The 14,154-nt window shown below is 45.8% G+C and overlaps 4 protein-coding genes across 4 annotated transcripts; 2 read left to right on the forward strand and 2 right to left on the reverse strand.

Moving 5' to 3' along the window:
• Window positions 1–81: 81 nt before the first annotated feature.
• On the reverse strand, window positions 82–4,188 carry V2V93DRAFT_367750 (uncharacterized protein). The gene is made up of 3 exons (XM_066909645.1): window positions 3,477–4,188; window positions 872–3,414; window positions 82–812 (listed from the first exon to the last, which is right to left on the reverse strand). The coding sequence occupies exons 1-3, from the start codon at window positions 3,934–3,936 to the stop codon at window positions 366–368; spliced, it is 3,450 nt and encodes a 1,149-aa protein (XP_066766592.1). The 5' UTR covers window positions 3,937–4,188; the 3' UTR covers window positions 82–365.
• A 458-nt stretch (window positions 4,189–4,646) lies between these two features.
• On the forward strand, window positions 4,647–7,824 carry V2V93DRAFT_367755 (uncharacterized protein). The gene is made up of 4 exons (XM_066909646.1): window positions 4,647–4,737; window positions 4,986–6,074; window positions 6,136–7,569; window positions 7,651–7,824. The coding sequence occupies exons 1-3, from the start codon at window positions 4,715–4,717 to the stop codon at window positions 7,487–7,489; spliced, it is 2,466 nt and encodes an 821-aa protein (XP_066766593.1). The 5' UTR covers window positions 4,647–4,714; the 3' UTR covers window positions 7,490–7,569; window positions 7,651–7,824.
• V2V93DRAFT_367758 (cytidine deaminase-like protein) lies at window positions 7,680–9,665 on the reverse strand. Its single transcript, XM_066909647.1, has 5 exons — window positions 8,958–9,665; window positions 8,849–8,900; window positions 8,464–8,787; window positions 8,314–8,407; window positions 7,680–8,260 (listed from the first exon to the last, which is right to left on the reverse strand). Exons 1-5 carry the CDS (start codon window positions 9,400–9,402, stop codon window positions 7,811–7,813), a joined length of 1,365 nt encoding a protein of 454 aa, XP_066766594.1. The 5' UTR covers window positions 9,403–9,665; the 3' UTR covers window positions 7,680–7,810.
• Window positions 9,487–14,121, forward strand: V2V93DRAFT_334227 (uncharacterized protein). The gene is made up of 6 exons (XM_066907703.1): window positions 9,487–9,709; window positions 9,780–9,899; window positions 9,954–10,056; window positions 10,125–10,373; window positions 10,433–13,322; window positions 13,377–14,121. The coding sequence occupies exons 1-6, from the start codon at window positions 9,513–9,515 to the stop codon at window positions 13,724–13,726; spliced, it is 3,909 nt and encodes a 1,302-aa protein (XP_066766595.1). The 5' UTR covers window positions 9,487–9,512; the 3' UTR covers window positions 13,727–14,121.
• Window positions 14,122–14,154: the final 33 nt, after the last annotated feature.

The following is a 14,154-nucleotide window of genomic DNA, read 5'->3' on the forward strand; positions in this document are numbered from 1 at the left end:
CATGCCAAATGCACATTCTAGCTCACCGGCTAGCTCAGGTGCTGTAAGAGAAAATCGATAAAACAGATAAAAGATCTGATACGATAATATAAGGTCTGTATATTTGTCAGTAGCCTAGCGAGTGTTGTTCTAACAATTCTGGCAGGACTCCGCTTCGACATCTTGTCTTAAGTGCCAGATTATTCCTTACTATTCGACTTTTCTTGGTCGATCTGCCTTGACCACCAAATCGGTTTATCTCTCCAAGACCAAACTACGAATTTCGACTTCATCTCCCCCTAGATACGGTTTTCATATCTCTTGTACATAATTCTACTCTTTTTGCGTATAATTTGTAGGGTTTCATTCTCTAAATCAAATCATCTCTATGGGTGCTGCAAGGCACTCAGGAATCGCTGCTCGTCATTTCCTTGAAATTGTAAAATTGTTGAAAGAACAGGTATGAGCTGTGGCCTCTGCTCCCTGCGTTCCAAATACCCCAGTAGTACGTTCTTAATGTACGGCACACTGAGATTTTCGCTTTCTTGGTAAGGGATGTACGTAGACGATGCACTTGGACTAATCGGTCCTCGCTCTTTCACAGTACCGACGGTAGAAGATGATACACTAGAAAATGAGCGATTGGCTCGAACCTTTGCAGTTCGCATAGGAGCATCAGCTAAAAGACTAGTTGTTTGAAGGGTCTGCAGTTCTTCAGATAAAGAGCGATTGCTCCTTTGTAGGCGTTCAACCTTCTCTTGTGTATCCTCAAGCAGATTCTTCAGTGTTTGCCTGTTAGTCTCTGTTTCCTGTAATTGGGTTTCAGTCGCCTCCTGAATGATTCACTATTAGTAGCGTTTCTATTAGTAGCACAAAACAAAAAAAATCCCACCAATGAGCTTCTCAGATCTGCGAAGATTTTTCTTGTTTCCTCCATTTCCGATTGCGCGAGCTTCGCTTTCTCCTCCGCCCTCTCACGCGCTGCTCGTAAATCATTGAGCTCGGCTGTCAGCTTCGATCGTTCTTCCTCCACCATGCCAAGTTTTCTCTCTAACTCGCGATCTTTGATCTTCAAGTCCTCCAATTCGCGACGCTTGCGTCTTGAAATGGCTACTGATTCACTTTCTGCACGATCGCGTTCTTCCGTAAGCACATTAATTTGCTCCTTCAATTCGCGTACGGAATTTTCCTGTTTAGCTTCCGCTTCGCTCAATAATCTGCGAATTGTAGTCGCCTCACGACCGCGCTCAATAAGTAGACGGTGAGCTTCTGCAAGCTCTTCTTCTAGAGCACCATATCTATCACGCGCTTCTTTGCTTTGCATCGCCATCTCTGATGCCTGCTCTCTGAAAGTATCCATCATAGTCTTAGCGCTTTCGGTCTCTGCTTTCGCGATCTGATTTTCCTCCTTCATTGCTTCAAGTTGCGCCTTAATTTTAGAGTTGCTAGCAGAGTAATTGGATAGACGAGCTCTAAGAGACTCAAGATCTTGCACAAGCTGACCCTTCTCGCGGGATAATTTATCGACTGCTTCGCTGCTACCATGTAACTCCGCTTCAGTACGCGTTATATGTTGACTGAGAGTTACAATCCGTTCATCTGCGCGAGCTTTCCCTGTCTGCGCTTCACGGAGCTGCTGGCGAGTCTTTTGCAAGTCACTATCACGCTCCAGTATGGCCGCCCGGAATTTGGAAACATCGACCTTCAATTGCCTCTCACTCTTCTCCACTCTGCGTAGTTCTTCAAGCTTGGTAGTCAGTGTGAGTCTTTCTTCACGTAATGACGCACCCTCAGTGCGCACAGTCTGAAGATCATTAGATAGACGCTGAAGTGCTTCATTTTTGTCGCTTAACTCTTTAAATCGCGCCTGGGCAACTTGTTCGGTTGCTTTCAGATCATTGCTGAGATCTTGCATCTTCAACTCGATTTGCGAGATTGACTTTTCCTTATTGGCTACAGCAGCTTTTACTTGCTGCAATGCATCTTCTTTTTCTGCCGCAAGAGCTTTCACTTGCGTCAACAATTTTTCTTTTTCTTCTAATGCCGCTGTGAGATCTGCTACACTCTGCTGATTATCGGCAGTCAGTTGGCTCAGTTGAGCTACCGTTGTCTCATGTTCATTGATTAATGTTTCCAGACGTTCGTCTAGAAGCTTTTTAGCATTCATTAACTCTTCATGAGCATGCTCAAGCGCTCCATGCTTATGAACAAGTTCGGCATGCGCTGCTTCCAATTCAGCGAAGCTCTTTCCGGAATCCGAAGACGAGGAAAGTTGTCCACTGAGCATCTTAATCTCATCCTTCGCCTCCACAAGATCTTGTCCAATAGATCGGACTTGATCACGAAGATTTTCTACTTCTTCCATAGATGCCTCACGCTCTGACTTCAGCGCTCCAACTTCCTTTTGTAGATTAACAATCTTAGTCTCGTAGGCTTGCACGCCTGTCAGAGTCCGATCTTGGGCAACTGTCGGTTCGGGGACAGTTTCTGAGACTTTTGATGCAGCTTCTTCAACAATTGGTACAGTTCCGCTACTAGCACCTCCTTTGCCTTTCTTCTTTTTCTTCTTTTTGTTCTTCGATGATGCCGACGTTGCAAGAGATTCCACAAACTTATCAGTACCTTCATTTTCCTTTTCGTCGGCTTGCTCATCGTGGTCCACGACAGTTTCGGTAGTATTTGCTGGCAAGGATTTAGCTGTGGCGTCGATAGTTGCTTGAAGTTCTGCAATCTTCTGATTTGCTTCGTGTAATGCTATATTCTGGGCTGCAGTGGATGTCTCTTCTCTCAGCTTGCTGTTCTGAAGTTTCTCTATCTCTGTCGTCAATTCCGACATCTTCGATTCGTAACTGGTTATAGTTTTCAGATTTTCGTCTGTAGCTGAGGCACTCCTTTTGTCATCAGCTTTCAGAGTCTCAAGCGACGCTAATAGCTCGGTTTTTTCAAAATCAGCTTTTGCTTGTACATCGGCTACTCTCCTGTCAATGTTGGCTTTAATATCAGAAGCACTCAATTCCGCAGCAGCCAGTTTTTGTTTAAGACCTTCGACTTCTTCGTTGGCTTGAGCAATCGCGGTAGAGCTAGATGACTCGATCTCATTGATGCGGTGATCTCTATTCTCAACTTCGACGTGAAACACAGACAACTCAGATTCTAGCTCGCGTAGGTTTTCTAAAGCTTCCTTTAACGTTTGTTCTGCAGTGCTAGCCTTTTTCTCTGCCGCTATAGCAGCCTGTTGACTTGCATCTTTTTCTTGAGTCATTCGCTTCATTTCATCCATGAGCATATCCTGTCTCAACGTTAGGTTCTGGAGGTATTCAACCAAGGACTGGGGTTCAGTGATTGAAGAGCAAGGGGTATGCTCGCGGAGAACAGTCTCAAAGGCATCAATAAAAGTAGTTCTAAGTTTTTCCGTTTCATAGGCTCTGTGTAATTCTATAAATGGTTAAGTTAGTTGAGCGATTATCGTGAAGGCAGTAGCAACGAAAAAATCATACCAGGATACCGCGCTTCATATTTTGCAAGCTTTCGCAGTTTAGATTTAACCTCTGGAGGCAAGTTTTGGTCCAGCAACGAAGTTGTTGGAGTTGCTGAGCGAGACTGATACGCCTGTTGAGATGGCTGCGATCTAGATTGCTGCTGAGACGGTTGAGGCAAAGCTTGCTGACCGGTGGCCGGTGTGGCAGACCGACTGACTTGGTCGTCTTGATCCTCATCATTTTGAGCCTCATCAGCATCAAATATAACAGAACTATCCAGCGCTGAGCTATCAGGTAATTGTTCAGAAACAGCAGGTGTACCGCTGCGGGAGACGTCCCGACTGGCGGATGTTGCGCGACCGGCAGGGGACATTGAGCGTGTACCACTGGCAGCAGCGGCAGATGCGACGGACTGAGCTCGTGCTTGCTCAAGATCATCGGCTATTGCTTTGCCAATCTGTGAAATCCTGGACATCATCTTGCTCCGAGGATTTTAGTCGGCTACGCGTTTCGAATGGCGCGCGGTGTTCTTGCGACGGCACCAGTGCTAGCGCAAGGCAGATGGCTCTGTGGAATGAAGAAAACCTGTCCGTATCACAATCAATAAGGAATCTTGAAGATTGATTCGTGGAATAGTCCTTCAATCTGCAAATCTTCTGGCGAATTGATGATAATTGTCAGCAGTGGCTCCTCTTAGTGAAAGGTCTTTTACTCAAGAAGCACTCGCTGTCCTGATGGCTGTGAGCTGTGTCTTTTTGCTGCTGCGGCTCACTCACAGCAGTCTGGTCTCCGGCTCAGAAATCGCAGCTCAAGTATTGGATGTACAAGTAAATGTTTGTAACTATTTTTCTACAATAGTCTAAATGTGGTTTTTCTGGATTGGGATGCCACTGGAGTGTATGCGCATATATTCCAAGAAGCTTGCCGATGCTGCTGAGAATACTGCCTTGTCTAGTTTGCTACTAATCTCAGCCTTCACACACAACAGAACCAAAGCGCATCATAATCTGTTCATCAGTTTTTATTCGTAGTAAAGATGATCTGATTGACAATATACATTACTAGACCGAAGCACCGCAATACCTTCTGCTCGTGTCATTATAAGGTTGGGGTATTTTCCTTGTCGAAACCTCTTTGGGAAGAATCAATAAGCATGGATTGCACGCTTTGACCCACTATAGCCGGCCTTCGTTTATCTCCTTGTCCGGAAGAGTAACAATATCCAACCCATAAACTGCTCTGCTACGGCTCGCGAAATGTCCGAAAATCAGGACCATCCGTAAGTCTTTCCTCAATTGGTTTTTTTGGGGGGATTGCTGTGAAGTGTCGCTTTATGTGTTTGGCATAAAAGAAGATAATGCTAGTAATCACTATCGCTCGCTCTATGCTACTATTGTCAAGACTTTCCTTACTACGTCGGGAATTCATCTACTCTCATTGACTGCGCCATTTCATTTATATAAAATTAATATTCTGATTTTGGCTATTGTATAATCACATCCAGCTGCTGACCTCTCACTTCTTTAGTCTTAGCAAAGCGATCACTCGTGATAGCATCCCGGACAATACCAGCAGTGTCGCCAGTGACGACGAAGCTGACTCCGCTCCTCTCCTCACTTCTGAGACGACCAATGAAATTCCTTATCCTTCCAATCCAGAAGCAGTCAATGCAGTTTTTGCCAACGACGAAGGTGCTGCTGAGGAAGGCGCTACTGAAGCGTCGACTCCCGCTCGAACACCTCTGTGGGTGAAGATTGTGCTGGGATTAATTGTATTCGTTCTGTTTATCTTTGTAGTGCGTGGATTCTGGCGTCTTGCTCATCGCAATGACAAATCTCTCGCAGCTGACACCGTTTGCACGACTTCTGAATGCGTGACGGCTGCTGCTGGTATCCTTGCTGATATGGACCCTACTGTCGATCCGTGCGAAGACTTCTTTCAGTATACATGCGGAGGATGGATTGCCTCGCATGATATCTCCTCGGATCGCGGCGACTACTTTACCTCTTCTATTATGGCCGAGGAGTCACAACGCCTCTCGCGCAACATCTTGGAAGGAGAGTTCACCGGTTCCTCCGCTGCCGAGCGCGAAATCTGGGATAAGGCTTCTGGTGTCTACAGAGCATGCATGGACACTGAGCGAATTGCTGCGACTGGAGGTGAGCCATTGTATCCTATTCTTGAAAAGATTCAGTCTGTCTATCCTTTGTACGTTGGAGCATCTGAATCGATCAAGACTTGGGTCGAGGGCCCCTCTGAGATAATGACCAAAGACGAAGCTCGCACTACTGCTGTCGATTTGACCGATGCAGTTCTTTATCTTCAGACCATGGCTGTTACGGCTTTGGTTCAATTTGATATTGATGCTGACGACATGAATCCGGATTACACTGTTCTCAGATTGTACCAGCCCCTCAATGGCTTGCCATCTAAGGAGTACTACTTGAGACCTAGTATCACTACTCCTTACATTGAGGCTATCAAACAAGTCTTAGCAAATGTGTTGTCGGATGTTAATTCAACTCTGACCCCTCTTGAGGTTGATTCTCGCTATGAGGTGCTTGCAAAGCAGGTCGTTGAGTTTGAGAGCCAGTTGGCGAATATCAGCCTCGATCTGTAAGTATATAATTCCCCGGTAGATTACACCTGATGAAATTGATTTCTGACTTTCTAACAGTGAGGACCTTTTTGATGGCTCAAAAACTTACCATCCTTTTACCATCAGCGATTTGCAACGTACTTTCACGCCTATTGAGTTCACATATCTTATTCAATCCATGACAGGCTCTTCAAGCGTGCCGGAAGAAGTTATCGTCACCTACCCTCAGTATTTGATTGACTTGAACAAACTTCTTCCTACTGTCTCGCGTGAAACTATCCAAACTTACTTTATGTGGAAGGCCATTGAAGTGTACGCTGGCCATCTCGCGGAATCTGTTGCCAGACCTGTCACCGAATTCCGCAATGCCCTCCGTGGTATTAGCTCTACTGTTCGTCCTGAGCGTTGGAAGACCTGTGTTGCTGAAGTTGACTCGCTTACTGGATGGATTCTTGGTCGTTACTACACGGAGGAGTCATTCTCTCCTGTAGCGAAGAAGATGGGTGAGGATATTATCATCGGCATTAAACAGGCTTTTATTGATAAGCTCAGCGTTTTGCCGTGGATGGATGTTAACACCAAAGGGGTGGCTATCGAGAAAGTCAACAGGCTTGTTCAGAAAATTGGATATCCTGATCAGTCACCTGATGTCAAGTCTGCTGAGAGTCTTGCTGAGTACTACAAAGATCTTACAATCTCACCCACCGATTACTTTGGTAATTACAAGTCTGCTCGTTTGCAGGCTGCCGCGGAAGAATGGGAATCTCTTGGAAAGCCTACTGATCGTGCCGCTTGGGGAATGACTCCGTCCACTGTCAACGCTTACTACAACCCTCCTCTGGGTGAGATCGTGTTCCCTGCCGGTATACTGCAGCCTCCTGTGTTTTCTGAGCACCAGCCGGCTTACATGAACTACGGAGCTTTCGGAGCTGTTGCTGGCCACGAACTTTCTCATGCTTTCGATAACCAAGGTCGTGCTTACGACGAGAATGGACGTCTACATGATTGGTGGACTCCGAAGACTTCTCAGGAATTTGATTCAAGAGCGCAGTGCTTTATCGATCAGTACTCGGAGTACACTGTGATTGACGAAGAGGGTAATGTGCTACACGTTAACGGAAAATTTACTGAGGGTGAGAACATTGCTGATAACGGTGGAATTGCTGCTTCGTTCAACGCCTGGAAAGAGCACGAAGTTCTTGAACCAAGCCCACTGCTTCCTGGAGTTAACCTGACAAAAGAACAAATGTTCTTTGTCAATTATGCGCGATGGTGGTGCGGCAAGACCAGACCCGGTACTGCTGCTCAGAGAATCTACACTGATCCTCACTCACCGAGCTTCGTTCGTGTCTTGGCGGCTGCTGAAGACTCTCAGGATTTCATCGACGCTTTCCAGTGCAAAAATAAGTCTCCTCGTTGTGTTCTATGGTAAACAGAAGAGCGCGGGGCGGAATTTTTTTTCTTGTTATGTTTAATTGTGTGAATTGTGAGTATGTTGTATTGCTGTATATGGTGAGTGTTTATCGGCTGTGTTTTGGTAATTGTGTTTTGGTAAAAAAATTACCTGTGAGCTAAAGATGTGGGTTTTTTTAGTTGTGATATTACAGTATACATTCTTAAATATCGCTAGCTGGTATTTTGCATTCTTTATTATCGTCAATAGGAATTACATATACAAAACTAGCACCCATATCTTTAATTAAATATTTTACAGCTATTAGCAGCAAGCATTTGGAAGCGCTTCAGTCAATATTTAGGCATTGGTAGACTCATCCACATCATATAGCAAGATTTCTTCGCCATTCCACCGCCAGCACTCAAATTGCCAATTGAGTTGCTTATTATAGTGTATACCATATCCAGGACCACTATTTCGATCTATACCACCCGATCTAGGTAAATTCTTCACATAAACAAGTCTTGATATCCGTGAGTGAACCATAGCCATGCAACACATGGCGCACGGCTCGTGGGTGGTGATTACCTGCAGATTATGGCACAAGTAGGCTTGAGTAGGTGGGTCTTGATCGGGATTAAGATTGGCAGCCTGTTCTTGTCGCCTGGCATACTCGAGTTTGGCCACCTTAGCTATACAAGACATAACACTGTGAGATAGTGGATTTTTAGATGAATTTCGCGAGTCTATTGAAGACGCGATTACTTTCCCGGTTTCTGGATCGGTGATAATGGAAGCAATCGGCACCTGTAGAGTTGGTTAGCATATGCTGCATGTGCGCCTACAGAAATCAATCACACCTCTCCATCGTTGTGAGCTCTTTCTGTCAAATCAAGCAATTCTTCTAGATTGGACTTATATGAGTCTTCGTCATTGTCAGGTAACTCAGTTATACTGAAGATAGATAATTAGTATTCAATTACAATTCAATGCAAGTCAGATAAATATACATTAAATGAGGATTCCCCCTCCACATTATTGGCCATGTGCCTTCAGACCATTGCTTGGACTGTTCCTTAGTAGGTGCCGGAAATGAAGGAGCGCGCCGAACAGTAGGCACAAAAAGTCTTTCGTCAGCGATAGGTATTTGAACTAATTCGCGCAGAGGATCAAGAAGAGCCTTGATATCTTCTTCGGATGGCACAGCGGCTACTGAGCAAACTAATAATGATAGTAAAATTGTGGAATCGTCTTTAGGAAGGATGTCGTCTTTCACTAGTCGCCTCAAGTGATGAAGTGAGTTTGGATCTTTTGGTAATTTTTGTTTCAACTGACTGCAAAACGAAATTTTGTTAGAATCGAAAAATGAGTTTTCAACAGACTTGGAGTTCATACGAGACAGCTGTTGTCGCTATCTTCGCGGGTATTATAGTTGCCCATACGTCGACTTTCAGTACAGTTAGGAATCGATCTGTATTAGAGAAATATAATTGCAATGTCTTACTAAGTTCTAATTCTGTTCGTTCGTGCTTAGATTTGACTTGAACAAATAGTCTATCACTGTGTCCGCCATCTGTGCCATCTGTGCCTGCTTTGGCCGAGCCTGCCGTCTTCAAACCGGCTATTGAAACTCGTCGTCTATGGTGGTGGTTGTGCGGTTCTTTGTGATGCAAGTATGTCTCTAAAGCAACAGCATCGCTCGATTCCTCTGGATGAGGGGTGCCCACTGATGGCGACATAACTCCAGATGTCCCTGCTATCCTGGCCGCAGTAAAGTAGTAGCTTGCAATATCTAAAGTACACCCTCTTTGATGAAATGGGCCAACTAATATAAAAATTCTGTGTTCAGATGAGCCGAGCCGCAGTGGTCGTTTTCGTAAAATCTTGCTCACAAAGCAATTACATACGCTAGTACAAAACCAAAATGGCGGAGCAGAATAGAACAGCATGGTCAAGATAAAATACTGAGTCACGTGTTAACTGGACAGCATCACATAGCGAACTGACCTCCGAGAACCCTTCCTCAAAGAGAGTGGTTACACCATTCAATAGATCAATCATGGAAATCCCGAGAACGGCGACGTTCGCATGGTCTCCTAGCTCTCAATTGCCTATAATCGCTACCGGTACTGTTGCCGGTGCTGTTGATGCCGACTTTTCATCGACCTCGACCTTGGAACTATGGGACCTCAATCTTGTTGGCAAGCCCTCGACGAAGCTCTCTAAACCGCTAGCATCAGTAAGCAGTGATGTCAGGTGCGGCAATCTTTGCTTTATTGATTGATGACATTCAAATGCAATTCTTACATTAACCGAATGATTGCAGATTCCACGATTTGGTCTGGGGATCTGTCTCGACCGCGCGTCCGAAAGGTATCATTGCTGCAGCAATGGAGAATGGCGACCTGAATTTATGGGACCCTGACGCACTTCTCAGCGGATCTAGGTAAGCTTTTGTCATGGATAATCATTTGAATGGATGATTTACTAAATCGTAAAGTACCCCTTTGTTGAACTCCAAGAAGCACTCTGGAGCGGTCAAAACTTTGGACTTCAACCCTTGTCAATCAAACCTCCTGGCTTCCGCTGGATCCAAGGGCGAGGTATGTGCTATAAAATTCAATTTCCCAATCTCTGTCTGATTCAGTTTATATTAATCGTATTCAATTAGATCTTGATCTGGGATCTGGACAAGCAAGGCTCGCCGATTACTCCTGGCACCGCCTCTTCGCGTCAGGACGAAATTGAATGCGTGGCCTGGAATAATAATGTAGCTCATATTTTGGCCGCTGCGGGTAATACCGGGTTTACTTCTGTTTGGGATTTGAAGAACAGGAGAGAAGTTTTGCATTTATTCTATCCAGGTCCTGGAGGGGCTGGAAGACGTGGTGTCAGTAGCGTCATTTGGCATCCTGAGAACGTAAGTCATATCTCTTTCACAGCGTCTGTTAGCTTTACTGATCGTTGTTGCTTAAATAGTCTACTAAACTCATCACCGCCTGTGATGATGATGCTTCGCCGGTGATCCTGCTATGGGACCTTAGAAATGCCAATGCACCTGAGAAAATTCTTACCGGTCACAACCAGGGCATTTTGTCACTGTCGTGGTGCAAACGCGATCCAGATCTTTTGCTGTCAAGTGGAAAAGACAACAGAACTTTGCTATGGAATCCTCAGTCTGGTGATCTGCTTGGCGAATTCCCCATTGCAACTAATTGGACGTTCGAGACTCGATGGTACGACCGTAACCCTGGCATGTTTGCGTCCGCTTCATTCGATGGTAAGATTTCCGTGCAGTCATTACAGAATACGAAGAAGCCTGATGCTGATGCGGCCGCGCCTAAACCCGAGGGTAATGATTTCTGGAACTCTGCGTCATATGCTGACACCCAGAAACCAACTTTTATTCTTAAACAAGCCCCGAAGTGGCTGCAAAGACCTGTCGGAGCATCTTTTGGGTTTGGAGGAAAGCTTGTTACCTTCAAACTAGATGAGAATAGAAAGTCAGTTATCGGTATCAATAAGGTTGTTATTGAGCCTTCGATGGCCTCGGAAACGGAAAAGTTTGAAGCGGCTATCAAAAATCAGAGCTTGATGTCTATGGCTGAAACTCGTGCCGAACAGGCTGTTTCAGAGCAAGATCAGCACGATTGGAAGATCTTGCTGTTGATGTATGAGCAGAATCCGAAACAGAGACTAGTAGAATTACTCGGTTATACATCTAGCGATTTAGAAGATCTATTTAAGAAATTCGGCGGCTTTTCGGTTAATGGAACAAATACGAATGGAACTACTGAAGTAGCAGAGGAGAAGAGTGAGGAACCGAAGAAAGAGCCTTCCGATTCAATCTTTGGAGAGCTTAATGATAACGCGGATCCTTTTTTTAGCAGCATTGGTAATGCGGTTACTCCTGTCAGCCAGCAAGATTCTGCTGGTTTTACTCCCACTGGGTCATTCACAATCATCGACGGTCAGACTTCCGAAACTGATAAGCTAATTACCCAAGCTATTGTCTTGGGCAACTTTTCGTCTGCTATTGACATCTGTTTGGCGGATGATCGCATGTCCGATGCATTCATGCTTGCCTTGTCGGGAGACGATGCTTGTCGCTCGAAAGTACAAAATGCATACTTTCAAAAGAATAGCAAGGGACCTTCATATGTTCGTGTTTTATCATCGATTGCCAGCAAAAGCTTATCGGATCTTGTGGATAATGCTGAGATTGGCGGTTGGAAAGAAATAGTTGTTGCTCTATGCACTTTTGCTGCTGATGGCGAATTTAAGTCTTTGATTGCTAAGCTCGGCGATCGCCTCAGCGATGCAAGAAAGGGTGCTAATGCCGTTAAGTCGCTCGATCTTCGTAAGAGTGCTTCGATCTGTTATTTTGCTGGTGCGGATTTGCAGAAGCTTGTTAAGATCTGGATTGAGGAGCTAGCGGATGCTGAGAAAGAAGCTTTGAAAAATGCTTCGGCGAGTGACTCGCCATTTGCAGTTCATATTAAGTCACTACAGGACTTTATTGAGAAGGTTACCGTGTTTAGAAACGCTGTTAAGTACACAGATTCTGGATCGAAAACTGATGCAAATACATGGGCGCTTTCTGAGCTATATGAAGCTTATAGAGAATACGCGAATGTTGTGGCTAGTCAGGGGTTCCTTGAGTTGGCACATAAGTATCTCGTTTTGCTTCCTTCGCAGTATTCGCTCGCAGATCTAGAGCAGGATAGATTATTGAAAGCTACAAGCAAGGCTGCTCCCTCCCCTGCTGCTGCTACTCTTGGTGGATCTGGCGGATATCAGCCTTATGGCGCGAAAACCTCCGCGTCTTCATACGCACCCTACACTCCAGCCGCCCCAACTGGGGGTGCTGCAGCTGTTCCGGCTCCTGCCACTTCAGCCTATGCCCCGGTAACATCCGGTTACCAACCACTTACTGGTGCATACCAGCCTGCTGCTACACAGGCTACGCCGGCAAATGTCCCGCCTCCTCCCATTAGTGGATCTTTGCCTGGAGCAGCTTATCGCTCGAGCCTCAATATTCCGGCTCCTCCTGTCCCTGTGACTTCGCCGCCTGATCTTCATCATGAGCATGCTCCTATTCCGCCTCCGCCAGTCTCTTCGTACCAATCTGGTACGAAGAGCGTAAGCGGATGGAATGATGCTTTGCCGCTCAAGCCTGGATCTTCCTCCTCTCGGAAGCAGACTCCAGCTCCAACTGCCCCAATCACTGCTCCGTTCCCTGGTATGTCGTCTGTAACTCCGTCACCATACGCTCCACCTCCTTCTACGGGTGCAAGTAGCGCACCTTCGTACGGCCGCCCTGCAAACATTGCCCCTCCTCCCACGAATGCTAAGCCTCCTCAGTCTGTGGTTCCGTCGCCCGTGCAATCTCCTCCTCCTGTAGGGCGAGTGGTGAGCTCGTACGCTCCATCTGTCGAGTTTGTATCTGTTGGACAGATGGCTCCTGTTATGGGATCGGCGCCTCCTCCTCCTCCACCGACCCATAATTTGCAGAGTGCCGTACCACCTCTTCCAGCGGGCAGATACGGGGCTCAGCCAACTGTGAGTGCTCCTCCGGTCGTGCCTTCTTCCGCGGTGAATCCATATGCTCCGCCGCCACAGCCTGCCCAGGCTACTGCTCCGCCGCCGCAGAGTCCTTACGCTCCAGTTACTCCGCAGCATGCTACGGGTCCAGGTCAAGCTGTCCCTTCACAACCCGCATCGCTGAACTTGGCTCAGTATGCGCCTCCTCCACTTCAGGATGGTTTTCCTAGAGCCCCTTCCATTGCGCGGTCCGAAAGCCCTGCAATGTCGGTTGTTGCTGAGTCCATGCACCCGCACCATCTCTCGGCTCCTCCTCCCAAATACCGTGAGTTATTTTGCTGTGAATATTTCTTGAAGTTATACTAACCGTTGTAAAAAGCTCCTGGTGACCGCTCGCATATCTCTACTGAGGCAATGGTGATAGTTGAGTTTTTGAGTGCTGAAATGGCACGTGTTAAACAACGTACTCCCCATAGTGTCGCACGCCAAGTGCAGGACACCGAAAAGCGACTCAATGTCTTATTTGACCATTTGAATAACGGCGATCTGCTAAGTGGCGAAGCTGTTCGTGAAATGATTTTGCTAGCCAGCGCACTGCACGAGCACGATTTTGAAACGGCTTATGCCGTACAGGTGAATCTGTCGACGACTCGGATGGAAGAGTGTGGTCAGTGGATGGTTGGTGTCCGCCGTTTGATTGATATGTCTAAAAGAACTTGGGTGCCTTAGTGCGCGAAATAGTGGATGCGAGAAATTATTTGTAGAGTATGTTATATATGAATGTTGGCGGGTGATGTTTGAAGAATAGCGAGTTCATTTGTTCTCCCTTGCAGAATTCTGATTTATCTGTTGTTTTTTTGTTTTGATATATTTCACTTGCAGCTTAAAATCTGTGCATATATTATGTGGATGCGGCAGCAAAGACGTACTACTTATACTATCCAGCTGTTTTGGCAATTTATGATAATTGTGTTTTTTTAAAATCGTATGTCAGTTGCTTTAGCGAATACTCTGTATTTCAAGTTTAGATTTTTGATAGTTTCAAGTGTCGCAATCTGATTTTGCCTGGATTTTTCCGAGTTGACACGAAGTAAGGGAAGTAATTAATATGATTTATATAAGCGCATATAAAATAGTAGTTTTACGGCACATTCCTG

Source organism: Kockiozyma suomiensis, assembly GCF_038497685.1.
Source record: "Kockiozyma suomiensis strain NRRL Y-17356 unplaced genomic scaffold V2V93scaffold_5, whole genome shotgun sequence".
NCBI classification, from domain to species: domain Eukaryota; kingdom Fungi; phylum Ascomycota; class Lipomycetes; order Lipomycetales; family Lipomycetaceae; genus Kockiozyma; species Kockiozyma suomiensis.

Coding starts and splice junctions, on each gene's coding strand:
- V2V93DRAFT_367750 (XM_066909645.1), bottom strand. CDS start 3,936: ATGATGTCCAGGATTTCACAGATTGGCAAAGCAATAGCCGATGATCTT. Junction 3,415..3,476: donor ATATGAAGCGCGGTATCCTG/GTATGATTTTTT, acceptor AACCATTTATAG/AATTACACAGAGCCTATGAA. Junction 813..871: donor CAGATCTGAGAAGCTCATTG/GTGGGATTTTTT, acceptor TGAATCATTCAG/GAGGCGACTGAAACCCAATT.
- V2V93DRAFT_367758 (XM_066909647.1), bottom strand. CDS start 9,402: ATGCTGTTCTATTCTGCTCCGCCATTTTGGTTTTGTACTAGCGTATGT. Junction 8,901..8,957: donor ACGAACAGAATTAGAACTTA/GTAAGACATTGC, acceptor CTGTACTGAAAG/TCGACGTATGGGCAACTATA. Junction 8,408..8,463: donor AGGGGGAATCCTCATTTAAT/GTATATTTATCT, acceptor ATCTATCTTCAG/TATAACTGAGTTACCTGACA.
- V2V93DRAFT_367755 (XM_066909646.1), top strand. CDS start 4,715: ATGTCCGAAAATCAGGACCATCC. Junction 4,738..4,985: donor TCCGAAAATCAGGACCATCC/GTAAGTCTTTCC, acceptor TCACTTCTTTAG/TCTTAGCAAAGCGATCACTC. Junction 6,075..6,135: donor GCGAATATCAGCCTCGATCT/GTAAGTATATAA, acceptor ACTTTCTAACAG/TGAGGACCTTTTTGATGGCT.
- V2V93DRAFT_334227 (XM_066907703.1), top strand. CDS start 9,513: ATGGAAATCCCGAGAACGGCGACGTTCGCATGGTCTCCTAGCTCTCAA. Junction 9,900..9,953: donor GCACTTCTCAGCGGATCTAG/GTAAGCTTTTGT, acceptor TAAATCGTAAAG/TACCCCTTTGTTGAACTCCA. Junction 10,374..10,432: donor TCATTTGGCATCCTGAGAAC/GTAAGTCATATC, acceptor TTGCTTAAATAG/TCTACTAAACTCATCACCGC.